This window comes from Anarhichas minor, unplaced genomic scaffold, assembly GCF_050575085.1.
Source record: "Anarhichas minor isolate MPS153535 unplaced genomic scaffold, ASM5057508v1 ptg000026l, whole genome shotgun sequence".
NCBI lineage: Eukaryota > Metazoa > Chordata > Actinopteri > Perciformes > Anarhichadidae > Anarhichas > Anarhichas minor.
Genome location: NW_027466472.1, coordinates 4,584,244 through 4,612,077, shown reverse-complemented (window position 1 = coordinate 4,612,077; position 27,834 = coordinate 4,584,244). Strand labels below are relative to the sequence as shown.

Here is a 27,834-nt window from a genome sequence, read left to right as displayed (position 1 = left end):
ACTGCTGAGACTAAGATAGACATTTAATATTGTCACACAGACGTTCACAACTTAAAAGTGGCATTGCTTTCAGGATCAAATCTACCCTCGTCTAGTCCAGTGTTAATTTGACTGTAAAGTGTTATATAGTTACATAACATATTTTTTTAACCCCATAATTTATATCTTCAACTGTGCAATACTGATTATTATATAATGTAATGCAATAATTCAACTGTGAACATTAATTCTGGTTTACTTTGACATCTTTACTATGACAGCTGTCATAACCGTGCAATTATTTATAGCCTACTGCGCATTTAAATAAATAATTCTTAGTTTAGCTATTCCTATTAATTGATTTTATTCTTGCATTTTTACAAATATTTAATTTCACGCAGGAAGTGTGCACCCGGCGCCCTCGCATTTATTTCCATGACAACAAACAACAAACATCTCCACATTTTCCAAATGGTGTCGCGAAGTCGTCATGTTTATGAATAAGCTCGCTTCATAACAAAACACGTGGCGTCAGTCAGTCTATTTGTTAACAACAAATTAGTAACGTTAGCATTTAGCCAACTTTCCCCCTTATTGTTTATTCTCCGTTGAACCAGGACACAAACAACCGGGGACCATGCAGGTGAGTTTAAGGTTAAAATAAGAAGCAACGTCACTTCCAAAGGCGTCTTAATTTAGGAGATTGTTGTTGCATCAACAGGGAACAGTTATGCATTAACACAATGTGGTAACAATGTTTATATCTTGGTAGAGACGCGCATCCAGCTCCACGAAGTCAAGGAGCAGCTCTCTCACACGCCGCTACCGCACGCTGGCTCCCACCTCTCAGGTGGATCAAACCCTGTTTGGGAGCCCAAAACCGGTGAGTGAGCGTGGTGCATGTTGTAGCCCATGAACTTGCTGCTAACGTTAAGGGTTTATCCTAATGTTGCTGTGACCTCAGGATCATAACATCAGTTTATGTAACTAATGCTCATTTTTAACACCCGTTACTGAGTGTAATGTGTTGCAAGCAGGGTCCGAAATTGATTTATTTCCCCTCACAGGCAAGGTCACTGCACATTTCTGCAGGCCATTCAAGTTTTTGTCTGCCACTTCTGAAATGTAGAAGGCTTTAGAAGTCAGTGGGACCAGATATTAGAAAATATGGAAGAAATCATGTACACCTAATCCCTAACTATATTTGTCATTATCAGTTCAGGAAGAACGAAGAGCGAGAGACTATTCAAATAATCACCAGAGACCTCATTCGCAATCTCAGGTAGGCTAACACTCACTGATTAACTGCAAACTCTCTCCGTTTGCCTGTGGCGGTATGAAACCAGTACTTGTACGAAAAGCATAATTCACTTCTCAATAGATGAATATTTAAGTAGTTAAATTTTAATTCAAAATAATATCAAGAACATTTTTAAAAGGTGGGCACTATGCTGAGCAAGTAATATATACTTTCTAATCAATCCCTATAATTCAGAGCTGTTGTATATCATAGAGATAACAAATGAATGTCATAATATTGTAAAGGTGCTTACACTTCAGTGATTATGAAGTACTGAAACCCAAAAAGCACATATAACAAACCCCCACCTGTCGTTGTTCCAGGATCCCATCAAAGGATCCTTCAGGGGGTTCTATCATTCTGCCATCAGCTGAGTTTCAGCGGATCACCTCAACATCCCAAATTCTCCCCAAGGAGGAGAGGGACGCCCAGAGGGAGGCTTATCAGAGGAAGAAAGAGGAGGAAATTGTAGGGAAAATGAAAAACCTCCAATCAATATTGTTCTTTACCTTGCAGATGGACAATAAGCCCTTTACAATTTTTTTATTTTATTATTTTTATTATTTCATCCAGAGAGCTGCAGAGGAAACGAAGCGTCTAATCAATGAGGCAGGCCTCTCACATCAGGAGAATCAGGCACCGACCGAGCTGGAGCTCGAGGCCCGGGACCGAGCGCAGCGCCTGTTGGAGCAGGCCAACGCCTCGAGGATGGAGGAAGAGGAGGAGATCAGAAAGCTCAACATGGTAGGCAGCAGCTGTAGACGTGAAAGTGGACCCGCCAATCATTGTCAATGGCGGCTGATTATTCCTAGTAATGTCATCAATACTTCTGTGTGTGTGTGTGTCTGTGTGTGTGTGTGTGTGTGTGTGTGTGTGTGTATATGTGTATGTTTGTGTGTGTGTGTGTGTGTGTGTGTGTGCGACACCCTCAGCTGATCCTGGCCGCTCAGTGTCAAGCCACGCGTGACGCCCAGATCGATGAGAAGAAACAGATCCAGGCAGAGCTGTCAGAGGACGAGAAGCGCCTGGATGCCATGATGGAAGTGGAGCGCCGCAAGGCCTTGGAGACCATGGAGCAGATTGATGAGCTGCACAGACAGCAGAGGATCGGGTGAGGAGAAACTCAGACAAAATCCTTCATGGATTGATAATGATAAAAAATTGACCCTTTTACCACACTGTGGTGATGCAAAAAAATGTTTGCTTTTAATTCCCCTGACCAACGCAAACCACCTACATCCTTTTAATAAGATTCCCTTTTGTAATCAGCAGTAAAGGCAAAGGGCTTTAGTGTAGTTATCATGCATTTGTTGTGCCTGTGTTGTATCCCAGGGGAATGCAGAACATTTGCGACCAGATCCAGCAACATCTAATTGATAAGCAAATGCAAGACGAGATGAGAGAGCAGGAGAAAGAGCAGACACAAGAGAAACAGGAGAAAATGAACCTGGAAGACCTCAAGGTGCAGCCACAGCCCGTGCAGAGACAACACCAAACACAAGCACCTGAAAAGAGCTCTCTACAGAGCATGTATTCACAGTCAAATACATGCTCTGGACAGTACACTTGCACTGGAGTCCATTTCTTGTCTGACTGGTTGTCTTCTTCCAGGCCATGGAGAAGAAGAGGGAGGAGCAGCAGTGTCTGCAGGAAGAGATCATGCGCATCAACACGGAGACCATGCGGGCCAAGGAGCTGAGGAGAGAGGAGGGGAAGCTGGCTGACACGAGGAATATGGAATACATGCGAAACAAAATGGTTAGAAGGCAAATTATCTCCATAGATGGAGATTATCGCTGATCTCCAGCGACCAGCAGAAAATACAAAGAGACAAACAGTAATACATGGACAGTTTATACCCTTTAAGTTCATCTTTGATTTATTCTGCCTTTTAAAATATGGTTCTTTGTATGACCTCTACAGAAGCGAGAGGCAGAATATGAGGCAGAGCAGAGACGTATGAAGAAGGAGAAGGAGTTGGAGATTGCCAGGCTGAGGGCCCGGCAAGAAAAGGCAAAAGACTACAAGTCCGAGCAGGTCAGCAATATAAAACAAGCAGCTGACCACTGCCACAAAGGTGGTACCTGCTGAACATAACCCTATAGACAGATTATTAAAGGCACTTACCTTCCATCATTGCACTCAAAGGCATTCGGTATGTCAACATGTTGTGTCTGTGCATTTGGAAGGATGAGCTCCGTGCTAGAAGGAACCAACTAAGCACAGAGAAGGAATGGAGGAGGAAAGAGAAGGAGCTCAGGGCAAAGAAAGAGCAGGAGAAAGCGATGCTGAGGGCGGCTCGCACGGAGCAGATTCACTCCAAACACCACCTCCTGTCCATCGAGGTTGGCCGGGAGAAGGCAGAGTATGAGAGGGTGCTGAAGTAAGAAACTCGATTTTAATTACCTTAAGATCCAGAGCAAAAGTCGAATACCGCTTACAACCTGCAGTAGGATGTGGTTCACCTTCCACCTTTCTCCCCACAGGGCGCAACAGGAAGCAATCATCAAACAGAAGGCGGAAGAGGAGAAGCACCAGCAAAAAGCACGCCGTCACGCAGATGCCATCCGAAATCAGGTGAAGGAACAAGAACTCTCAGCAGTGGCTCAGCGCAAAGAGATCTTTAAGGAGGCCAATCAGTTCGTGGAGGCGGCCCGGCAGAGGCGTGTGCGCCTCGATGACATCAAAGAGAAGAAGCTGAAGGAGCTAAAGCAAGTACGGGTGGGGTTAATGGGTCTTTCTTCGACATGACCGTCTTTAAACTGAATAAACCTGACATGTGTTTGTCAATGCACAGGGCTACAGGGCTCTCTGAGAAATACTGCAGTGAAGTGGAAAGGAAGGCCCGCGCCTGTGCACTCTGATTCACTCACCGCTGGATTCACACGGTCCAAAGCCTGAACATGTTTCATTAGTACATGTTTCAAGTACTAACGTGACTTAAGCGTATATATATATATACGCATACATACATATATATAAAAAATAAAATAAAAATGAGTGCACCAATAAAAGGTTTCTATTACACTTTCATGGCTTTATAATCTTTTGATCATTGGTATGTACACATTTCTGTAGTTGTTTTAGAAAAGCTCTTATGAGTGAATACATATTGCAAAAACAAAACTTTTCTTGTTGAGACATTACTATATTCTGTCACACAGACCGACTCTACAGGAGACAAGGTACAATTTTTAGTTTTTATTTCGGCTAGTATTTCCCTTTCAGTTGAGTCATATTCTTCCATTTATCAATGACAGATCCCCTTAATTATTAATATGCATGACAACAGAAAGGAATTCAACTTATGTTAGGGTTAGGATGACACTTTACACACACACACACACGCACACACACACATAGCTTAAAGCATGTAAGGAAGTTAAGTACATCAAGGTAAATACAGGCTCTTATTTCAGACCGTCCTTCAAAAAGATCTGGATGTACTGAGGCCTAATTTCTTCATCATAACCATCTAAACACACGACCTACAGGAGTGTTTATGGATCTAATCAAGTCGTCATTAGGATGCCAAAGGTTCCACCGACCGGCCTTCCTCTGCCTCCTTGTTTGTTCTCGCTACTACGCATCAACAGAGGAGGAGACGGGACAGGGGAGTGGGTGGAGGACAGACGGGTGGGGTATCCGTCGAAAAGTTTTCAATTCATGTTCACATCTGTACACGGCCAAAAAAAAAGTAATGGTGACCGAGGGGAAACACTACAACACCTGGCATATGCGGCCCTCATCACGAGGAGGGTTCCGAGTAAACACACACACAGAGTACGGTTAAGGGCCCTGGGGTTGGGGAGCCGTGGTCCCATCCTTGCACATACACAGACAGTCTCACACAAGCACTGTACACGGCACAAGAGGTCCCCTAAATACATGGAGCCAATGAAGGAGAGCTAACATCTAGGGGGATGGATTGGGAAGCCCAGTACAGGCTGAGAGGGGGTTAAAATTCTTATTCAGACCATCTGGTCACACACACACACACACACTCACACTCACACACCATCATCCACACAGTGACATACGTCTGTATGCATTTAAAACTCCATAAAGCTACACGCCTGTGCAGAATATACTATCATTACTTAGTGTTGCTAGCTATAGCCATTTGAAATGGCAATATATGTTCAAATATCATATGTAACCTTTTTTTCCTCAGAATATACAACGATGAAATGCATTATACAGACAAACGAGACAATGTAAGCAGTTCACATGTTCAGTACATCAAAAGTAAGAGCTTCTCTACGTCAACTTCTTCACGAGTGCAAAATCCAATGCTCCTCCACCTACTTCAAAGGTTCGTTGCTGAGCTTTAGCAAGTCCACTTCTGCACAAAACCAATAAAAAAAAAAACAAAACATGACAGTAACATAAACACAAAAATATTTGTAAATAAGTAGTCATAAATATGGAATGTGAAAAACAACAAACAAACAAACATGTGGTCCAATTTCTTTTTCAAACAATACAAATGAAAGTCCTTCAATGCAGTTAAATGTTTTCTCTTATAACAAGACGACGTAATAAAAAAATAGTACTCAAAACGAGAGTGGGCTGTTGCTTTGCTTTGTGGCCCCTGTTGTGAGTAGAAGACCATAGGAAGCTGGTGAGGAACACAGAGAGAGAAGGACAGATGGAGGGAAGGTGTTGGGCCAAGTCGTGGTGGGTGGGGTAGGGTGGTGGGAGGGGGTGTCGGGTGTTCACATGCCGTAACCGAAGCTGGGCTGTGGGGGCTGGCCGTAGCCCGGTGCTGCTGGGTAGCCGTAGCCGTAGGGCTGCTGAGGAGGCACGGCCACGTTGGGCCCCGCTGTGAGCATAAGCTGGGGTGTGCCTGCAACACAAGAACCGGGGAGTTAAAACAGCAAACTGTGTAAAAATAGTCTCTCCGTTTCCTCTACAGCGACACAATAAACTTCTGAGAGTGGTGGTGTTTTTTTTTTTTACCATAAACAATCGGTTGAGACTCAGTCTCCTGCTCCTCCTGTTTCCTCAGGGACTCGGAGGCCTCGAGTTTGTCGACCTGCGGAAAACACGACAACAGTGACGTGTCAGACTTCAGTCACACTGTGGCCGACGGGGGCTCCTGAAGAGCAAGGGCTGAGACGCCGGGTTTGTAAAGACTGACCTCTGGGTTATTTCACTGGCTGACGGATGGGACCATTCCTGACAGGCGAAGACGAATACAGTCCAGATTTAAATAAGAAAAACAGGCCGCAGGAGGCAGGCCTCGCTAATGTGTTGGGAGGCCCTCTACAAGGCAACGGGAGTAAACTACGACTAGAGAGCTACTGGCTACTCTATCAAGCTTGGCTACAACAGTCCATCAGATAGACGGCCACGTCTTTGTGCAACGTATTAGGGATTAGGAAGGGGGAGACAGAGACAAACGGCGACTGGGCAATAATGGTCCCACCATCCAGCCACCCAAATCATCTACTCTAACATGTTGGAAGTGAAGAGTATGTAGAGAACCGACCCCTCACCAGTACAAATAGACTTACTAAGACCTCTAAGCACAAGATCTGCACAGTTGAGAGACCAACACACAACTTGATTAGCCTTCGGTAGCAATCATGAATTGGCATTTCTGTCTGAAATAAATATTATAAATGTTAAACTGGAACTAAGGTGAATACTTGATTCTGAAAGTCTGAGCTCGACATATTTCTAGCCTTGATACTAATGAAATAGTTAAGAAAAAAATAAATTTGCCTGTTGGCTATCTTGTCTGTAGACATCAATACACACTTCACTCTCATCCCCGGACATTCATGGGACAAGTACTCAAAGAAATGCTTATTCATAAAGGTCTTTTTAAGTATTTGTAGTATATGTTGGGGTTACATGAATAAACACAACTGGTATCTGGATGTATTTATTGAAAGTGCACTGAAGTACATACATTAACAAGTTTATACAGTATAGTGTAAATGATTCACGTTGAAAATGGGGCCGCATCTAAAGATTATTTTTTCATTATCGATTAATCTGACAACTAATTTGATCAATTAACGGATTATTAACTACGGTCGACAGAAACTGGTGAAAAATGGCCATCAACAGCCTGAGGCAGGTGATGTCATCAAAAGGCTGGTTTTGTCCAAAACTCTAAAACCTTAAGATATTCAATTTATTATCACATAAGAAAAATTAAATTAATTAACTGATCACCAAAATAGAATAAATATAATTAATTGCCTAATTGTTTTGTCTGTGGAAACTATTAAAATGACTTGAAGGTAAGAATAAACATTGTGCAAACATCTGTTGTCCCGTTTGCCTATTCTATCATGTTTAATAGCTATTTTTAATATATATAAGTTTTAACACATGGCCCAATCACTTCACTGCCTGCGTACGAACTGCTACAAGAAGCATGGAGCAGCCTCGAGAATCAACTTGATAGAACTGCCTGGTTTTAGTATTTGCAAAGCAGCCCAGAGGCAGACAATGACGGGAAAAGGACTAAAGACAATTCAAAGAGTTAAGCAGCCAGCAAAAGGCTTCAGCTATCACCCTCAGCTCTGGCAGTGTGCAGCTTAAATAAGGATAGACTCAGCTAAGGACAACGCTACATGGTGCTACGTGACGCTACGTGAGACCTTTGCTCTTACAGAGGTGTCGGGGTCAGTTCTCTACACACTGTCTGGTTTACTACTACAGTCAGTCTGGTTAAGCAGGCTGTTTTGAGGAAAGACAGGCTCTTGTATCGTTTCAGAAGAGAAGGGTTGAGAGACATGCTGAAGCGGCAGTCGAGTTATTGTCTTCTTGAAGAGTGCATGAGAGAAAAAGACAAGAGAAGCAGAGAGCATAGTGGAGGGAGTGTGAGAAGAAGGGTGGAGGGGATGGTTTTGTACAGCCAATTTAAGGTTTCCAGAAGCAGGCACAGCCAACAACGATGTGTCTCCTAGCCTGGCCTGAATGCTGCCGAGGCTACCGAGGGAGGGGGACATGCATGCTTGTTGCTCTAGATGCCGCCCCCCCCCCCCCCCAAACTGATTATCTGCTCTCAAAAGCTCAACGGTTTGTTGCTTGAAGAGACCACACTTAGCAAAGAATACTCAGATATACTGTAGAAAAATACCCCTCTCTTAATATGCCTGCAGTAATGTTGGTTATTTTCATCATCTGTGCGGCACTGAGGCAAATACAGTAGTACCGACAAATATGGAGAAAAATAATGTAAAGGTCTCTGACAGAATGTTCTTCTATGGCACTGAGATACATGAATATAAAAAGGTCTCCAACAGAATTAAAAAGAAATACCTCAGTGGCTCTTCTATGAATGAAATTAGGTCTTACACTTAGCTGCAGTCTATGCTACTGCTCCACGGTCCAAATACAAACATGCCTTCACCCCCTCAAGACACAATCAAGAACTATTCATTTGACATGCCGAGAAACTCCCGTCACGACGTCTACAAGGTGAAAACATGCGCTTCCTGAAATGATCCTGAACCAAGTCAGGGTGGCGCTAGCAGCATGACTGCAGCTGAGCGGTGTTACAAGACAGTTTAACGTTGGAATGCGTCTACGAGTCTGGTGAGAAAAGGACCTGAACCACAGCAGGTGAGGTTGCTATCCAGAGTGGCGCTCTTCACCCACTCTGGGAGAGGAGAGCTGGTGGGGCGTGCTGGCTTAAGTGGACGGCTCAGTGCGTTTGAGGAGAAGAACCGTGATGGAGCACAAGAATTATCTCCGGACCCTGCTGTCCCCCCCCCCCCCCCCCCTCGGCTCTGCGGGGCTCTTTAGCGTCTTTCAGCTCACTGTTTCGGTTTAATGGCTTAGTGTCTTAGTTCGCTCTCACAGGGTCGTTGGCAGCAGTGTTCAGCGGATAAAGTCTAACTGCAATCTTGCAATTTAAAAGTATACAAACACAGATCCTGAGCCAATGCTGGCTAGCTTCAGCTACGATCAGAGCTAATGGATTCTGTATTGACATGTGTGAGCAAGTCTGGGCACATGACAGCAACATGCACCCATTTTAACAAAAATAAATGTTTACAGCAATCTCTATTTAATTTCTCACTAGGATAACACAATCAGCATTTATTACTGATGAACACTTTGGAGAAATAGCCTCCTCATGCTACGCATCTTGTGCCCGTCTAATTCAACATCTGTTTGATCCGGAGCTATCACTGACACCAGCAAACCTAGCAGAGCCCTGAGGGATGGGTGAGAAGAGCCCCGCTCTGGAGTCTGGTGGGTTGGTGGGTGGTCTAGTGGAGATGTGGAGTTTACAGTCAGAAGCAGCAGAGTGACATGGTGGGGAGAGGGGGGTCATGCAGTTTCGGCTAATTTCACTCCTCCAAACTACAGGCTACAGGACAGGGGGGAGGGGTCAAAAAGAATGATTAGAAAATGGATTCGACTTTCACCTTTTCCTTTATCGCATCAACCTGGAAGGGAAATTCAGAGAGGCAACTTAAGGAGGAAAAAAACAAATGGAAGTCTCCCAAAAATAGAAATTGACAAGAGAGAGAAGAGCAAACACAGGGCTTGTCACTTCAAGAAAACACAAAAATCCAGAGAGACAGATGCAGGTCATAATGCCACTTTTGATACAAATGCAGACTTGAGATCACTCTGGTAGTGTGAAATGTCCCTTTGTTGCTTTTCTACAGAATAAAAAACTAAATACACATTTACTAATGGGGCCCACGGTAAGTTTAAACACTAAAACAAGATGTACTACATAATGAATAGTGTTTTTTATATATAACAAAGACTCAAGTGTGCTGTTTTAATCTGTTTCAAGTAACCAACTGGTTCAAGCACCAAAAAAGTCAGCCACAGGAAAACTGAGCACCAGATGTTTGTGGAACTAACAGCTGATTTTGATCAGTAAAACCCACCAACTTGGCATTTCAAGTCAAATAAATGCAACAAATATTTTACAAATGCTTCATTCAGGTCTGCAGTCTGTTATGAAAGCAATAGGTGGGTCATGTATTTTTAATGCCACGTAACGGAGATAAATGGCAGAAGGAGCAACACAGCAGCTATGAATCTCCTCTGGAACACATTTGTATGGAAAAGCAGCTCGAATGGACGGAAACCCAAATGAAAAGGAAAACACCAGTGATGACACACGACTGACAGAAGCATAGGAAGATGACCGTGAATGGAGGAAAGAATATGCAGAACTTGGGGGGGAGGAGACTCTTCCTAAAGTTGGATAATATTTGCAAACACATATTAGCAGCTGCTGGTGCTCTTTAGGTGTCAGATGGGTGGAAAAAATGTATTAAAGATTTAATTTGTCATTTCTTTCTGTGTTACACACATCTGACATTTTCGGAGACATAGGTCTCCACAGGTAGTTTGCAAATGCTTTTATAAATATTAACAGCACCTGACGGCAGGAGAAAAAACAAAACATAGTGAACTTCTAAATACCTTCTTTCACTGTAGTTACTTTAGAATTGCTAAATGCATTCGCACGAAGCCCTCTCCCTTCTCCTGATACAGCACACACACTGGTTACCTCCGGCCAACCCACCTTGGAGAGATACTCCCTCATGACCTGGATGAAGTACGGCATGGAGAAGTCCATGATGTTGTGTCGCCAGGCGGTCTCCAGCACCACGTCGGGCCGCAGCAGGTCGTAGCAGGTGAACAGGCAGGCCGCGAAACACTCCTTCTTGTCCTCGTTCAGGAACCAAGCCAGGAGCTCCTCTGCCAGCTCGATGTCTTTGGACTCGGATGCGTACTGCATGGCATCCTGCAGGGAAGAAAGCGGAAATTCATTTCAATAAATTGACTTGAAGAAAGTGACCACATCTGCCGGTTTACATTTGTGATGCTGTGATTTCTACCAGTTGGAAGAACTGGAGTATGTACTGAAAGTTATTGTTTGTTTTAGTGGTCAAGCACCTTGTAGAGCTTGTCCTTCTTGCAGAGCTCGACACTCTGTTTCCAGCGGTTGTTGCCCTTGAACAGGTAGGCTGCAATCCTCCTGAACTCAATCAGCTCATGCTTCTCCAGGCCCTGGGCCAGTGAGATGTTGTCGAAGTTGTCATAGGCATCGATGGAAGCACGCAATGCCTAGATAAGAGAGAGAGCGAGGCGGGGGGTGGGGGGGAGGGGGATTACACGATGCAACTGCAGGAAAACATTTATCCTGCCGGTGAAAAATTAACTGCTTTCTCACCATAACCAACATGTAAACATCTGAAACATAGATGATCATACTATCTGGATGCACAGTGTACAATATTAAAACATCATACCGCATAGTCTTCCTCAACGATGAAGAGGTTGTTCAGTGCCTCATTGACTGACTTGTTGTTGTGATTCTGGACAGACCTTAGGTAAGGCTTAATCAGAGGCAGCTGTTTCACCTGAACAGAGAAACAGAACATTTATCATCCTTGTCCATTTATTTTTAGGTCACCATCACACATCATTCTCCACCAACCAATGAACTACTTCAATGGGGAACAGTCACTTGTAACTTTAAAAGCAATAATGGCCCAGGACCTTGCTGAAGTAGTTGACAGCGCGTGAGTGGTCAAGTCTTGGAGAAAGGACGATGAGCAGGTCGTTCAGTAACAATGGTTTGAACTCCAGATAGTACTGGACGGCCTTGTAGTACAACTCCACATTGGCCACCTACAATGAAAAGAGCACATACACTGAAGTTGAACAGCTACACATTATTTCTACCTCAATAACAGCTCAGTATTGGGCTTTGGCACTGTTGGTAACAATATAACTTGTTACTAGCATCACTTATCAATAATTAACAATTAAAATAACAGTATAAGTTCTTCAGATTTCTTTTTTTTTTTTTACCTTGGTGACAATGTCTTTGAACTGGCCCTCCTTCCAGGCATCAGATGGGTGGTTCATCATGGTGATGATGGCGTTGTCGTACTCCTCGTACTTGTCGTAGAGGAACACCAGCTCCCCCCAGAGGTGGGCCTGCTCTGCTGCCCTGAGAACCTGTTACACACACAGGTTAGCGCATGAACTCATATTCAAATTAAACAAATCAGGAACTATTTTAACAGCCCATGCAGAGAGGGGCCAATAAGACCGGATCAAATCTAGCAGTCGCCATAAAGACTACGAAACAAGCCATGCTTCTACAAAAGAGTATCAGGGGATGCTACATAAATGACAGTAAAACACGTTTTATTTGAAGATGTTGCAGTCGTTCCCCTCGCCTACCTTTGGAATGTTGACGCGGGACCAGAAGAGCTCCAGGTGCTCCCTCATCTTCTGGGGTTTGAATTTAGAGTAGAGGATGGCCAGCTCAGTGAACATGCCCATGTGAGCGCGCTCCAGACCCAGGGCGGCCTCCAGCATGGTGATCAGCTCCTCGAAGTAGCCGCGGTCCTGGAGGGTACAGACGGACTTAATGACACTAACCATAACCCTTTAAACCAGTAACACAAACAAAATATATGCTGGAAATATCTTCTCTATACGACATTCAAAGCATTAATAGAGTTTATGGTAAACACGGTTACGTCTGTCAGCACTGTTGCCATTGTTTGCACTGTTAGCTGCGAGCCGCCGGCTCAGCCGTCACAATGCTGAGAGCCGTGTGGAGGCAATAGATATGCTCTGAATTTAACAGATGTTGAGAGGTTGGGTTAAACATCTCACCTGAGCCAAGAAATGGCAGGTTCGGCTGAAACAGCACCAAAAAACCTCAGATTTACTGCTATAAAAAGAAATGCCATCTGTAAGCTTTGACATTTGTTAGAGACGAGGGCAACCGAAAACCCCACTGTCCTGTGCACTGTATCTGGTTCCAGATAGTGTACTCGGTAGTTACACAACATTCATCAGTATAGCAGTGAGTTTTACATCGACACCGGTTACCTGGTAGTAGTTGATGAGTTCCTCCAGTTCATCGGCGTGGACGACAATATGCAGCCCACACATTTGGGCAAGACGGAACTCTTTCCCATCTACACACGCAAAGCACACCTGGAAGAGAATCAAACCAAACAAAGTGTTTAATGTAGGCTTGTGGACAGCACATTAATCACAGTACGTCTTCTTTACTACAGGAGGGCTTAGTGTTTTGCTTGAACTCAGTCTAACGTGCAACATCTGACTCTTTACTCTTCAAAGGACTTTTTCTCTGTGAAGAGTTAAAAATGAAAGTGTGTCGTCATTCCTCACCTCCTTCCAGGTGCGAGTGCTGTTGGCCTTGCGAGCTCCGTCCACAGCTGCTTGATACTCTCCCAGGTGCACCAGAGTGGAGGCCAGACGGCCAAAGTTGGACACGTTGTTGTAAAGCAGTTTGGCTGCGTCGTACATCTTGTCATCATAGCATCGATCACCCACCTGAAGAAAAATGAAGGGGGGGGAGAAGCAAGATCAGCAAAGTAGAAACTGTAAACAGATGAAAGAGAATTAAGTGGTAACATCTGTGTGTACGAGTGTGCGCTGTATGTCTGCATGCTTCCCAGGACATACTTGCTGAATGTGAGCATTATTGGGTCCATTGATGAACTCTTCCAGCTCAGCCAGGCGGTTGGTCTTGGCCAGAGCAAAGATCAGCTCCGTTTCAACATATGACTCGCGGGCCTTCTTACGGGCCATCTGCAGAAACTTCACCAGGTCCTCCCAATTTCCTGCACAAAACAATCAACTGTGATCAGTTTCATAAGCACATCAATCTACGGTTTATCTACCAAAACTATCAAATATCTTCTTTAAATAAAGAATTAAATGACGAATCACACTGAATGTGGCATTTATCCAAAGAATTCCTCAGATCTCAGCACCAAATGAGCAAATGCAATACACTAAGTTCATCTCACCGCTTTGGGCTGCAGCTTGTCCCACCTCCATGTAAGCAGAGGGGTCATCAGCCTTGATGTAAGAGTCGATGGCTTCTTTGACCAGGCCCTTCTGGAGCTGGGCCTTAGCCAGCTGACTCCACACTGGTGGCTCATTGCAGCGCTCGGCAAACTCATAAGCTCTGTCCAGGTTACCGATGTGCTCAATCAGAACCTGGACAAAATGAGACGACATTCAGATCATGGAACATCGAGCACCATAACACAATTCTGGTGGCCCTTATAATCCAGGGTTTAGGGCGAGTATGTGGTTCCTGAATTACAAGCTCAACTTAAAACAGTCCACAGACAGTATAAAAGCTTTCGGGTTCATGTCTCGTGTGTTTTAAAACACCTTAAAGCTAAGCAGTAATCCACTGACCTGCACAGCAGAGGTGTTGACATCAAATTTTTTAAAAATAGCAAAGGCCTCCTCAAACAACTCATTGCTGATGGCGATGTTTGCAATGTCTGGGGCATCGTAGTTGTCCAGACGGTTGATGTACTCCATAACGCGTGTCCGATCAGCTTTAATGGCCGTCAGGATGAGCAGATTCTGGAGGTTTCTGAAAAACGACAACAAAAGGGTCTTATTTTCTATGTGGCAAAAAAAAAAAAAGAAAATGCATTTCTAATTGAGTGTTTTTGACCACAATTTAAGAAGCTTCTACAAAATAAAAGATGGTCTCAAGAGACTTGCCGCTTACGTTTTGGCCAAATATGTTTGGGATGTTCAGGTAACATCAAGCCTCTCTCACCTGTGCTCGCTAAAGACAGAGTTATCCAGGACAATCTTCTCCAGAAGCTCGATGAGCTCATTGGGCAGGTCAGCGGTCATGAAGGCCTTGACTGTGACAGACACCTCCTCTGGATCCTGAGTCTCAGACAAGGCCGTCTGGACGACCTGCAGGAGAGACGGACAACAGACATTATGCACTCCAGCTGATGTTAGCAGTAAATATAAAACAATGTATCCTCGAAAAACTAAAAGATTGTTAAATGGATACAATAGGAATGTTAACTTTGTTTTACAGGTCTATATGAAAGCAAAGTCTGCAATGCCAGCGGGTTTTTGTATCAACAAATAAAGTACATGAAGTCATGTGGTATAATTTAGGGGCCGGACCTGGTCGATGAGTGGTCTTCTGTAGTTGTTGGTCTCCAGCAGCACGCTCGCCCACAGCTCAGGGTTCTTGCGACGTACAAGGTAGCGGGACAGACTCTTGAACAGCGAGTTCTCATTGCACACCTGAAGCAGAACAGACAACAACAGTTCAACGTGAGAGGCAACAGCAGCTCAGAAATGTCATGAAAGTAATCTGAACTTAAAACAGGAAAGATTAATAAAACAAAAGAGCAACAAAACATGCAACTTATTTTGTTGATCATTAAGCATGGCATTTCATTTACAACAGAATGGTAATAACTCACAAAACTACCCGAATAATTGCCTGACATGAAAGTATGATTTCAGTTCAACTCACATGAATCAGTTCCTGGTCACACTGTCCTCTTTCATAGGCCACGCAGGCCAGGTGGGGGTCTCTTTTCTCACAGTACTTGCCCACCACACGGCTGTCGTAGAAGGGGTTCTCCCTCAGGAATCGCTCTGGGTTGTTGTTGCTGTCGATGTAGATCTTGGCCAGGGCATTGTGGGTAGCAGGCTCCTCACATCCGTCATGAATACGAGCCTCTAACCAAGGCAGCAGCAGCTTCAGTCTGGAGAAACACGCACAGTTACGATTTCACGTACGATTGCAAGGTTTGAAGAGAAAATCATCTGCCGACTCGTGACTCTACATGGCCAAGTGTTGACTCAGTGACTCCTCTATTGCTATGCAGTTCAATTAGTTCCTCTCTTCTTACCGATTTCTTTTCTCCACTTCAGCCACCAGTTCATCTGTGGAGAACTGCCCTCTAACCACCAGAATCAGGTTCTTGATCACATCCTCAGCACAATCCACATCCAGTAACCCTCCAATGACCACCGGCAGACGGCTTGGGTTCACCTGGAAGAAAAGGATCATCAAGTGGAGTGAGGCGGTGCAATGTCTAAAGCATTCATTGCATCAATGAGACAGTAGAACACTAATGGAGGGATAGGGGAGAGAGGAAACAAGACACAGGACGCAGCTTTCACAAATGGCAGACTAAGAGAAACCCTTTTAATGTTGGTCGACTTAAATGTGAATTAATTTATTGGTCTGGATTTGATAAAAACACCATTTCCACCTGGTTAAGATGTAATAATGTACCTTCTGCACGTAGATCTCAATGTACTTCTGCAGGCTGTTGCGGTACAGGTACAGGACCAGATCGTGGACAAAATCAAAGCGGTCGCACACAATGATCAAAGGCAGCTGGTCAGTCAGCTTGGCTTCCTGTAGAGATAAACATTTCAAATGTTATCCGCTTAGAAATGCTAGCTTTGTTGAACGACAGTCTGGATAAATTAGTGGTAGAAAGGTTGGATTATTTTATCGTGAAATGTGTATTCTGCACCGGTCCACTTCTGACCTTGAGGAAGTTCTTCACACGTTCCGGGTCGTAGCAGTTACTCTCTCTACAGATTCTCTCCACCTCTTTGATCTGGCCCGTCTTGCAGGCGGCCTGGATATATTTGAAGTGGACCTCTGGATCCTGGCTGAAGTTCACAATAGAACCCAAGAAATAGAACAAACCTGAAAGACAAAAAACAGTTCAAATCAACATGAGAACTAACTTTTAAAACATGCTTAAGAAGTGCTTGGCTCTCAGTATGTTCCCAGCTTACCCTCAAAGCTCTTGAATGACTCAAAAAGTTCAGTGAGGGACTGAGTAGAGAGCTGTTCATGGTACTTGGAGGCGACCTGGACACAGATCTGCAGGTTCTGGCGGATGTTTGCAGAGAGCATGGCCCTCAGACACTCCAGAGAGTCCTCCACTGACAAGGAGCCGAAGAAATTCACCAACCACTGCAGGGACAAACAGGAATAAATCAGCGATTCAAAAGCAAACATAGAAAACAGCTTTACAGTCATGTTCTATACATATTTGTTAGTATTAGTCTATTATTGTGCTCCTTGGTCTGTGTTGTACCTCTGGGTTGAGAAGGTGTGTGTGCACCACGGCGCGCTTAATATCATACAGGTCAGTATAATGCTCCAGCGCCCTCTGCAGGAGACCGGCCTTCTCACACAGCTGTGCCACGTGAGCGCGATCATAGTGAGTGAACATCTGATTGCCCAGGATGGCGTCTGCAACCTGCAAGACACGCAACAGAGACAAAGACATTTCGACATTGTTTGAAGCTTTGTCAACAGGAAACGTTGAAAATAGGCCAAGGGAAATGAGATATTTGGTAAAAGGAAACACAGAGACACTTTTTAAAGAACAGCATGAGTTAAAAAAGTATTACACATATTAAAGCTAAATGTAAAACTTCATATATCATGAATTTGTAACCGAACACAATGTGAATTTTGTTAGTTGACTTGTGTCTGCCAAATGAAACTGTGGTGTTCCAATTCTAGATGTACCTGTGGTGCGTGCACCAAATTCATTTCCAGCAGGCGTGTCTGCAGAGGTCCCTCCATGGGTCTGTTATTCTTCAGGGCATCTAAGAGGAAGGAGGTGCACTGCTGGATCAGGTTGTACTCCATGAACACATCAACGATCTGGAGACACAGAAGAGAAACGTGATCAGAGATGTCAAACTCCTCTCAAAAAGATTGTATGCTTGGAATACCTTTTAAATCAAATAACAGCTTCCATCATTTTATTTCGTTTTTTTTTTTTGGTGTAGAGTAGTAGCTATTGCATTATTCTGCCTCTGAATTGGCAATTTCCTGTCACAAGATCAGCTCACTCTAAGCTGCCCAAAGGCAGAGCAAGTGCAACAAATCATCAAAACTTTGGACCCACTACAAGCCACTACTGTGACCTGTGAAAACCACCCGATGTAATGAAAGCCATTTGATATCTTATCCAATCTGACATATAGGTTCTTGTGTTATTAATACATGATCTTTACCTGTGTAATGTCCGCGAGTGGCTCTTCGTCCTGAACCAGCATCTGGGAGAACTGAAGGCCCTGTTCTGGACTGATCCGCATTACATTCCTCAGCAGAAAGATCCAGTCTGGAGTGTAGCCCACCTACAGAGACAACAAACCTTTAAGCATAATAGCTCTTCATCTGAGGCGTGCCATAGATAAAAATGGAACTATATAAAAATAAAACTGTAAAGACAATAGTGGAACAGATAACAACATGGCAAAATAGTATTTTCTCACTTCTCTGTACCACAACAGCCTAATATCATAGAAGATAAACTTGGAATAACAAAGTCAGACACTGTCACAAACCTTCTTGGCATAGAGGACAATCTTCTGGAACTGTCCAGTCTCTGCAAAGCACTGAATGACCTTATTGGGGACGTTGGCTCTGAGGTAGACACTGAGGGCAAGAGTAGGATCTACAGACTTCACCAAGTCTCCAAGCTCCTCAGAGCACTCCAGCTGTAACAAACACACACACAGAAACCGTGTTTTTCACATCCCCATATACATGATAAATACGAGTTACCCGGCTACTGGTTACTGCATTCTGAAGATAAGATAAAGATTGTCCACCGTAAAACCAACCACTGGACACATACCTTGTCCTCTTTCAACCATTTCTCTAGGAGCTGCTTGCGGCCCTGTTGGAGGACAGGCCTGCACAGCTCCAGAGACTCAAACTTATTAAGTTGGCCTTGGTCCAGCAAGATGCCAAAGTATTGGAGCAAGGGAGACGTCTGGCCTGATTGGGCTGGAACACTCTGGAACCGACGGATGGTGTCTGGGGTCCGCAGGATACCCTGGACGAGAAAAGATGGATGCATAGACGACGTAATTAAGTGACGGTGGGGAGATTCGGTTTGAGAAAAGTCACCTTTGAGCATTGCATGGAAGAATGGTGGTGTGCAGTTACGTTAGGTGGACATTAGTGATTCCAGTAAACATCAGATTTATAATTTATTTCTCTGAGAAACTTTAGAAACACTTAAAGAGTTCATCCCCAGTAAATTTGTCAAAAATTGGTATGCAAATGTAAACTTTGTTTACATAAAACTGATGCTTATCGTCATACTAAGCTACAGAAATCTGCTCAATCTTAACAGACTGAGCTTGTATCAATTGAACTGAATAATGTCACGTTGTTTGACCCTGGTCTGAGACAAAGGTGGCACACTGGCAGTACCTTGGGTGCATTGGCCGCCACCTTGGCAGCCTCGGAATAATTTCCCGCTGCAAAGAGGGTGTTGAACTTGCGGGCAAACAGCTCCTCAGCACCGGCGAGGTTGTTGCGGACAGCCATGCGGAGGGCCAGGTCTGGGTTCTGCAGCACATTGGTGATGTAGGGAATGATGTTTTCCTCCTCCACGCACACGGACAACACCTGGAAAAAGCACATTTGCACGCTTTATTAGCTGTACACAACAGAAGAGACCAAATGGGTGGGTTTTAAAACAATGCAGGGTCCACGTTACAGCAAAAAAAAAAAACATACAGCATGTACGCCGTGCAAAGTGAACGAAAAAACTAAGAATTATTTCCTACAATTTGACATCTACCTGTAAACAAAGCCCTCTTAATTGGCAGGTTCTTTGTACACACCTCTGTATGCAGAAATAGATGTATTACACCCTAAGACGTGTACTTGTCACATTCCTAAATCACACGGAGGGATTGCCGCATGTAGTCTTACATTTTGTGTGCATGTGTGTGTGCAATGCACTAAGCTGTACATGGTAGACCTGACGATAAGAGCCAAGAGCAATAACAGGATTAGATTGTGCAGTCTGCTTGGCCAAGCTTAGCCCTCCTGCTGTGCGTGTCACATGCTGCCTGACACTGAAGATGCTGCTACAGCCAGTTATTTTCAGAGATTTCCTCAGTCAAAGTCACAAGACAACACCCAAGGACCCACGTTGCTAGAAAGAAGTGCTGACATAACAAAGGGAATGTGTATCCCTGTAAGGGCTGAGCTACTATACATCACAAATAAACAGATAAATGGAGGGCCAGGGTGTGTACGTTACAGTACCTGTCCTTTCCTGTTGACTCCGATGATACCCGCAGTAGGCTCATGGGGGGCAGTGACAAAAATGGTCTCCCCGCTGATCCTGTTCATGTAGATGCAAGTCCCAGTCTCCAGGTCGTACAGGTGGATGTAGCCATATTTGGTGATGAGAAAGACTACATCTTGCTTGGAACTGATCTGGAGTTACAGAAAGAGAAATCTGGTTAGAGCATGAAAATGATCAACAAAAAGATAACTATGAAAACACCCTTTAGCAAGATATTGAACCTAAAGCTAAATAAGTATTACCAAGGCCCAGTGGGTGAGTACCAGGTGACTTAAATAGTATCTCTCAATAGTAAAATCCAACCAGAGTCTAGAAAACTATTGTTTAGACAATGCCCCTTATCTTTACTTAAAGGCAGTAATGTGGAGAGTATTGTTTCCCACCAGAGGAGGAGGAAAACAGGCTCTACACATCTCCTCATAAGTAAGTAGTTGTTGTACCTGCATAGCAACAGGGAAGTCATTTTGGGCTTCTGGAGGAAAGAAAACGTCCACAGCTTTCTTTGGAAATGGCTGGTTCCCAGTCGGCGGAGTCCCCACTTCAATAATATGCAGCTAGAAGTAAAAAGACAGAGACGTTAGGATAATAAGTCTCTTAAAAGCAGTACATTTGATTTGGATTCTGCATGATCCAAAATGCTTATTGATTTCCACTTTTCAAGTGAATCGTACCTTTCCTCCTGCCTGTCCTCGCACAGCAAAGCAGAACAGGGTGGACTCTTCGGTGTTGCCCTCCATCTTGAACTGTGCAAAGCCAGCGGCGTGTCCCTCAATGGGCTGAGACACCTTCCTGTCCACGGAGTACAGCTGCATGGCTCCGACAACACGGTTTTGCTGAAGAGGAGAGAAATTACACAAGTTTAAGGACAGAGGTTCTGCTGGGTACCAAGCTTGCTCAACTAAAAACGTGATAATGGGCGAGACTTAGGCCGGATCAATTGAAGGAGCAGAAAGAGACAAAAGACACCTCAGAGTAAGAGTTATAGAAGAATAGAAGAGATCACAGATCTGCAGACGGCCTGAAGAAACACAGCATCCCTAAATATTTAGAGCCCAATTGTGCCGTTGTGGTTTAATAATGATCAAGGCTCACAATTGGTCCTAATAACTACCTGTGCTGAAATGCCGATGAGCAGCAGCCACTTCTGTTTGGCGTCGGTGCGGTAGTTTATGATCTGGCAGCCTGCCAGGCTGGAGTGACGGTCAAAGACTTTGATTGGCTGAGAGTCCCCCTCCATGCTCCAATGGTAGACGGCGTTGTCTGTGACCAAGGCCACGGTGTTGAGGGAGATCCACTTCCAGAAGGTCACGTCGTCCGTCATCGTGTGAGCCTTCATCTTGCTCTTCATCTCGATGTTGAAGATCTGCAGGGTCTTTGCCGCTGAAAATCGACACAACGGTTAACGCACAGGGGCGTAGATGAATGCTGTGACACCCCCCCCCCCCCACACACCCAATAAAACATTCTTAATAATAATAAAACAAAAAGAGGAGCAACATCAGTTAGTGACTAAAGCTACCACACACAAACCACAGCAGACTTTGGGAGTACACATACAATTTAAGCATACCAACTTCCTAATGCTGGAGAAACGTTAGTAGTCAGGGTTTGGTTTGAGGAACACCAAAGGACAAAAAGTCTTAAGGCTGACCCAAATACTTCGAAGCTTCGACCGTTTCCATGTGATAATAATAGACGTCCAAATCATTATTCGCCATTGATGCTTTCTAGTCGCGCATCTCTGGTAATGCTACATGTGAACAGCAAAGAGCTAGTAACGTTGGCAGCACTTGTGCTAATAGCTAACTTATGGAGGTTCCATTGAGGTACATTACGATGCGTTCAAGCTCCACTAAGTAAATTGAGGATTGGTCAAAGGTAAGTTATAAGGTTATCATCGCGTGTTCGAATGTAATCTTGTAAAACGTAGTTCTTGGTGAGAAACGAATAAATATTGTTCTTTGAAGGAGATGTTTTCACAGCAATATGAAACATATTAAGAGAGGAAATTATGACCCGTTTATCTTTAAATCAATACAAATGTTATCTTTTATTTTCTAATCATTTGAATTTGGGGATTTTATGCAAATAACCACTATAGATGACTATAACCAAATAAAATGCTAATTCCATTTTTGGATGGTTTACATCGACTTCGGAGGGGTTGAAATTATTTTTGGGATGGTGAAATAATATGGCGGTATATATGTTAATTAATTAGTTCAAAGGCCTACATATGATTACGTTTCAATAAAGAAGTTTTGTCATCTCCAAAATCAACAAACCTGCCACGAGAGAAAACTACTTTTTCTCGCAGCTGTTTATCTGACTGAGATCGAGCTGATCTGTATTCTGTTCCTCTCACTAAATGAGTGATGGGTGAGAGGCGAATGACGCTAATAAAGAGAAGGAGGTTCTCTCTCTCTCTCTCTCTCTCTCACACTGAAGCTTCGAAACCTCAAAAGTGGTATTGGGGACAGCCCTAATCGGTGTCAAAACAAGAGGCAAGACCAACAAAAGGGCAACCACTGTTGGATCTGCATTCAGTTGGATCTGCATTCAGTTAGGTCTGATGCAATAAAACTGTGAAATGAAACCCATCCAGTCGAGGCTGAATATGCAAACCTCTTGTGATAGTGTGACGTGAAAACTCATCTATGAAACAGATTTGTAATTTAAGAAACTCAAACAGACTAAGACTGTTCAGACTGACATTAGCACTGCATCAAGAAAAAGCCTTTAAACTCACGGATTCATTACTTAAATTGGATTTCCTGAATCCAATTTCAGCATTCCAGTGGTCAAAGGACGCCAGCATCAATAACGCAGTGCTATTTCAGGTCTGGATGCTTGCTTAGAAATACTACTACTACTACTACTACTACTACTACTAGGCTTTCTGTGCTTCTCAACTGGATCAACAATGACTTTCCATGTTGTTTTGACACAATGGTTCAATGCCCTGCTGATCATTCCAACCAAAACCAGGTCAATTAGGAACAAACATCTGCAGAAAAACATGGTGCCCAGTGAAAGTGTAAATGAGGCCCGTGTCCAGCCCTCCACCCACTCTACCTACTGGAGAAATGAAACTCCAGGCATGTTGTTATAGCTCTTACGGGATTCACATCAAAATCGAATCCCAAAATGAGGGACGTGGGAATTTGGGTTGGGTCTGAATGCAGATTAGCAAATGACGACCACAAAGCACACAAACAGATGCGGTGATGGGAGGGATGCTGGACGGATGTGCTCACGCCCGTTCTATTTATTTCTAATCTCACTGGAGGAAACACACGGCGACTCATGAGCTCAAGACATATATTTGAGATTAAATCAGGCCCAAGCAAGCTTCAACCAACCCAATCCCCATAGCTGTTAACACAGCATATGAGTGAAAATGTGTACAGTGACATTTCTCAACGAATACTTTGGTCATACTGAGTGTATAGTACTTCGAAAAATACACTACCTGCCTACATAAAAATACAGTGCAAGTAGTTAAGTGAAAATAAGTGTATCACACAAATACTGCACTTGAAACACAACATATTCAATAGATACTGAAACTATTAAATATGTGTATTTGCACTTGCTCGTTAATTAATAAAATATATATTAATTCCATATATTTAATTTAAGTAAATGTGCATCTCTCCTCATTATTCTGTGCTTTGCTACACGCCACAATGTCATGATTATACCACTGGGGAAACCAAAGTGTGACATTTTCTACATTCTACATTCTACATTTAACCCCTAACTTCTCTCAAATTTGGCACATAAAACCTAGTTATTATCACAACAAAGGCCGACACCCAAAGTCAAGAAACAAAAGACAAAAACAAAATAATGAGTCAATAATCTACAAATTGCTAGGAATGTACTGTCCTCTGCTGACTAACATATTTGTAAAAAAAACGTTAAAAATATTAAAATGTCAGAGGCCAATGGCATACACACATTCTAATGAGAACATCCAATGAGCTTTACGAGTCAAGCGCACTAAATGACCAACTTCATAGGAACATGTCCACTAGACAGCAAATACACCACGACCGACTATTTATTCAAGACGAGCCTAAATGTCACCGTTTGCTTGAATTTCTGATTGTTTAAATGACCACATCATTTTTTCTGCATGTTTTAGCCCTTTTACTACATACATACATACGTACTCATTACTACCAACCATTTTCCAAAGCACATAATAGTTTGTAACATTTCTGAATATTCGACTGGTTTTCCATTCATGCCAGGATTTGTTGGCCATTGAATTCTATAATTCATTACATTACATCACAATTCAATTCATAAAAGATGTTTTCTTCAAAGGCAGATATGTGTATTGTGTTATGCGAGTGCCTTCAGATTGTGATAGTGACACAGGAACTGTATTATTATGAGCCGACATGTTCTTAAATGAAGAGGCAGACACATTTAAGACTTTCAGGTTTGCCGTTTGTCAGTCAGCTTCTGGGAGGTTTTCACCTCCAAAGTCAGTGTATTCATTCGACTATGTGTCAGAAAATGGTCAGCTGTAAGATAAAATATATGTACAGCAAATGGGACAAACACACACGAAAAAATAAAAAACACAAGGAAAGAAAAAGACAGTCCTTTAAGCTGACATCTTAATTTTGCTATGCTTGCTTGCGCTGCTATTATAAATCCAAGCATTCATTCAAATTACCAACTGTGCAAACATTTCAAGACAGTGCCCACAATATTACACTTTGACAACTCATGATATGTAAAATTCAACTCACCGTCTGCAAACATAAGAAAGCAGTAGGAAATGAAAAAAAGAGCAAAAACAAGCAAAATAGACAAAGCATTCATGACAGCATGACATTTTACTACCACTAGTACTACCTGTCCTAAAATATCAATGTCTTGTACATTTCAATTTGTTACACTGTACTTTAGTTACTCAACCTTTTTTTTGGACAAACAGAAATGGGGTGGTCTACATATGAACATCAAAATGAAAAGCAGACTGTGAAAGCTACATAACTGACTGACAACACAAACGGAATTTACACAAATGACCCAAAATGTATTAGAAAGGCACCATAGCGAGGTATGTGACCGGCCAAAACTTTAACGGTTTACTTTTAAGTCAATGTGCTTTCACAAACTTAGTGCTCTCCTCTCTAGGTGGCACATAAAACGATGTGCTAAAAGTGCTAGAGATGCATTTAAGCTAAAGCTTACCTTTAAGGGCAATAACTTTGCTGGCAGGGTTCATGATGGCGCTGTCTGCAGAGATAGGCCGGCGGATGGGATTGTTGGGGTCGGCCATGTCGATGATGACAACCTGGGCCTGCTCCCCCACTTTCTCTCTTATACAGATGAACTTGTCGGACTCCATGGTTAGAGTGCTGAATCCGATGTTGGCCGGGTTGATCCCCAGGTTCTGGAGCTGAGATGAGAACGCATGATTTGTTTTAGTTGCAGCCCGTGGCCAACACAGTTTATACTACAAAGAATATCACAGAAAACTACAATAAAGTACAATATTTATGTACGTTGTGGTCCTTAATGTATTGATAGTAAATATGTAGGAGTTTAAATGATGAGGGGACGTCATACTACCAAACACCTATGGCATCATTATCCAAAAATAATTTCAAGTCACACTTGAAAAAGGTAAATAGGAAAAAAATCATATAAATGATCTTAATACAACTATTATGATAAGCTTACATATTTAAGTGTCCCATAACTTAAGCATCTTTGTTTAAAAGATAGTTACATTTTATTTATGCAAATACAACTTCTCAACGGTTGTTGTGAACTATGTAACATAAACTCAGCTGCCAGCGTATTCATTATATGACAACAGACAACTCTCTATATGTAAAATATAATAAACTGAGTATATTGTCTGATGGCAAAAGGCCATCCAAGGTGCATGGTAGTCATAGTATGAAAGATGTCTTCTGTGGGGTTTAATCTAGAATTTGATCAGATAACACACAGTCAGAAATGCTCGACTATAACTGAACTGACTCTTAATCCGTTTCCAGATGTTTTAGAAAATTATAACGTATGTGTGAGTGAGAGACGATGTCATTATTGATAGAATGGGTGGACCACCTGCTTCACCCCCGTCAGCTGGACGAGGATAGAAACCTCTACAGAACAACCGCAGCCTCTCCCTTTTAGCTGTGTACATGTCTTGTCGTGACACAACCTCACTGTATGGCATACAGGCTCCAGTCATACTGCAGCTGACCACGGATTATAAACTGCTAGCGTTAGCCAGCCTCAGTACATCACTTGACAGCTCATCAACTGACGGTCCGTGAGACATTCGCATTATATAGCAGCCATCCGAGCAATAAACGTTGTCAGCCAACGTTACGATTAACTAGATGACGTGACTCGCTCCCTCACGACACAAAAACCGTTATGGTTAGCTTGCCAATGTAATGGCTTATTTGCTAACCAAAAATGTAGACATGCATAGGTCAATGGAGCAATAACTGGTCACCAAGGGTCAGGAACAATGTCTAATATCAACGAATGTCTTCTCTCAGTTGTCGTTGACAGCTAACGTCGGCTAGTGTGGAGTCGGCTACAGCATCAGTGCAATGAATGAGCTGCTAGCCTTAGATGCTAGTTGTTAGCTTGGCTGCTGACTCAACGGGGGAGGGGAGGTCATTCATTCGGGTATTGACGTTTACCGTTAGCTGAGTTAGCAAGCTGTCAAACGACCGTTAACCGGGGAGATGAACAAATAATGTCGGTGTTCGTTTAGCTGTCACATTTTGCTCACATACCTGCAGGTGCTCCTGGAAGCGGATCGGTAGGATCTGAGCCATGGTGGGTTCCTCGAGCTTCTCCAGCGTACCTGAAATCCTAGTGGTACCGCTAACAGCCAGCTAGCTAATAGCAGTAGCACCGCGCTAGCTACGACCTCCTCACTCTACGTGTAGGTCGGGAGCCAGTCAGTGAAACACTGAAAAAAAACACGATAAACGGTAATATGTGATATTGTTAACCGCGTTTCCGAAATCTGGTATCAGTAGAAAAATTTAAATTATGTCCCCCCCTTTTTGTGTGTGCTTTCTGCACTGCATCGATGGATGGCAGTGGCTATACGGCTGATCTTCTGTCCAAAATCCGCAATGGCGGCGGAAACGGCTGAGAGCTTCTCGGTCAGGAAGCGTCAAGGGAGCTCTGGAAGGACAGTGGCTCCTGTGTAAAGGATGGGTTTGATAAATCAAGGGGTTTTATTGTATTTAAGCAAAAAATAATACATGTTCCGTGTTTCTACTGACGGTTTTACAAATTAAGAGTCTATCCTCCATAAAACCAAAGCAATAAACAGCCCATGTACGTCAGTTCCGTATCACATTTATAAACTATTTAAAAAAAATAATTAATGACAGCATATTTTTTAGTCTTTAGTCCAACTATAAACAGAGATATTAGTTTGTGAAATACATACACGCAAACGATCAAAGTTAGTAAAAACCATGCCTTTAGAGATATAGTAAGCTTGCACATATTTATTGTCATATTAAAGCTAGAATTCAGTCATGAGCCACACAGCTGAAAATTGTTCATGTTCATGTATTTTATAACATTTCTATGCCAGTTTGTGCAAAA

At 43.1% G+C, this 27,834-nt stretch overlaps 2 protein-coding genes across 3 annotated transcripts; one reads left to right on the top strand and one right to left on the bottom strand.

Annotated features, from left to right (window-relative positions):
* Positions 1–616: 616 nt before the first annotated feature.
* cfap45 (cilia and flagella associated protein 45) lies at positions 617–4,271 on the top strand. The gene is made up of 11 exons (XM_076100546.1): positions 617–622; positions 752–862; positions 1,197–1,261; positions 1,603–2,023; positions 2,212–2,390; positions 2,612–2,741; positions 2,891–3,037; positions 3,203–3,316; positions 3,469–3,662; positions 3,766–3,990; positions 4,077–4,271. The coding sequence occupies exons 1-11, from the start codon at positions 617–619 to the stop codon at positions 4,141–4,143; spliced, it is 1,659 nt and encodes a 552-aa protein (XP_075956661.1). The 3' UTR covers positions 4,144–4,271.
* A 189-nt stretch (positions 4,272–4,460) lies between these two features.
* LOC142958976 (clathrin heavy chain 1-like) lies at positions 4,461–27,567 on the bottom strand. Of its 2 annotated transcripts, XM_076100063.1 has the most exons (33): positions 27,003–27,567; positions 25,432–25,639; positions 21,326–21,594; positions 20,886–21,047; positions 20,655–20,768; positions 20,172–20,345; positions 19,326–19,523; positions 18,742–18,942; positions 18,449–18,601; positions 18,116–18,238; positions 17,622–17,759; positions 17,182–17,346; positions 16,877–17,057; positions 16,621–16,784; positions 16,359–16,484; positions 15,970–16,112; positions 15,588–15,822; positions 15,230–15,352; positions 14,862–15,007; positions 14,486–14,669; positions 14,086–14,278; positions 13,739–13,896; positions 13,442–13,606; positions 13,136–13,243; positions 12,476–12,643; positions 12,098–12,247; positions 11,783–11,914; positions 11,533–11,643; positions 11,177–11,347; positions 10,803–11,024; positions 9,679–9,699; positions 6,242–6,317; positions 4,461–6,128 (listed from the first exon to the last, which is right to left on the bottom strand). In XM_076100063.1, the coding sequence occupies exons 1-33, from the start codon at positions 27,042–27,044 to the stop codon at positions 5,998–6,000; spliced, it is 5,055 nt and encodes a 1,684-aa protein (XP_075956178.1). In that variant the 5' UTR covers positions 27,045–27,567; the 3' UTR covers positions 4,461–5,997. The 2 variants fall into 2 exon arrangements, with proteins under 2 accessions (XP_075956178.1, XP_075956179.1); XM_076100064.1 differs by lacking the exon at positions 9,679–9,699.
* Between the last annotated feature and the right edge of the window lie 267 nt (positions 27,568–27,834).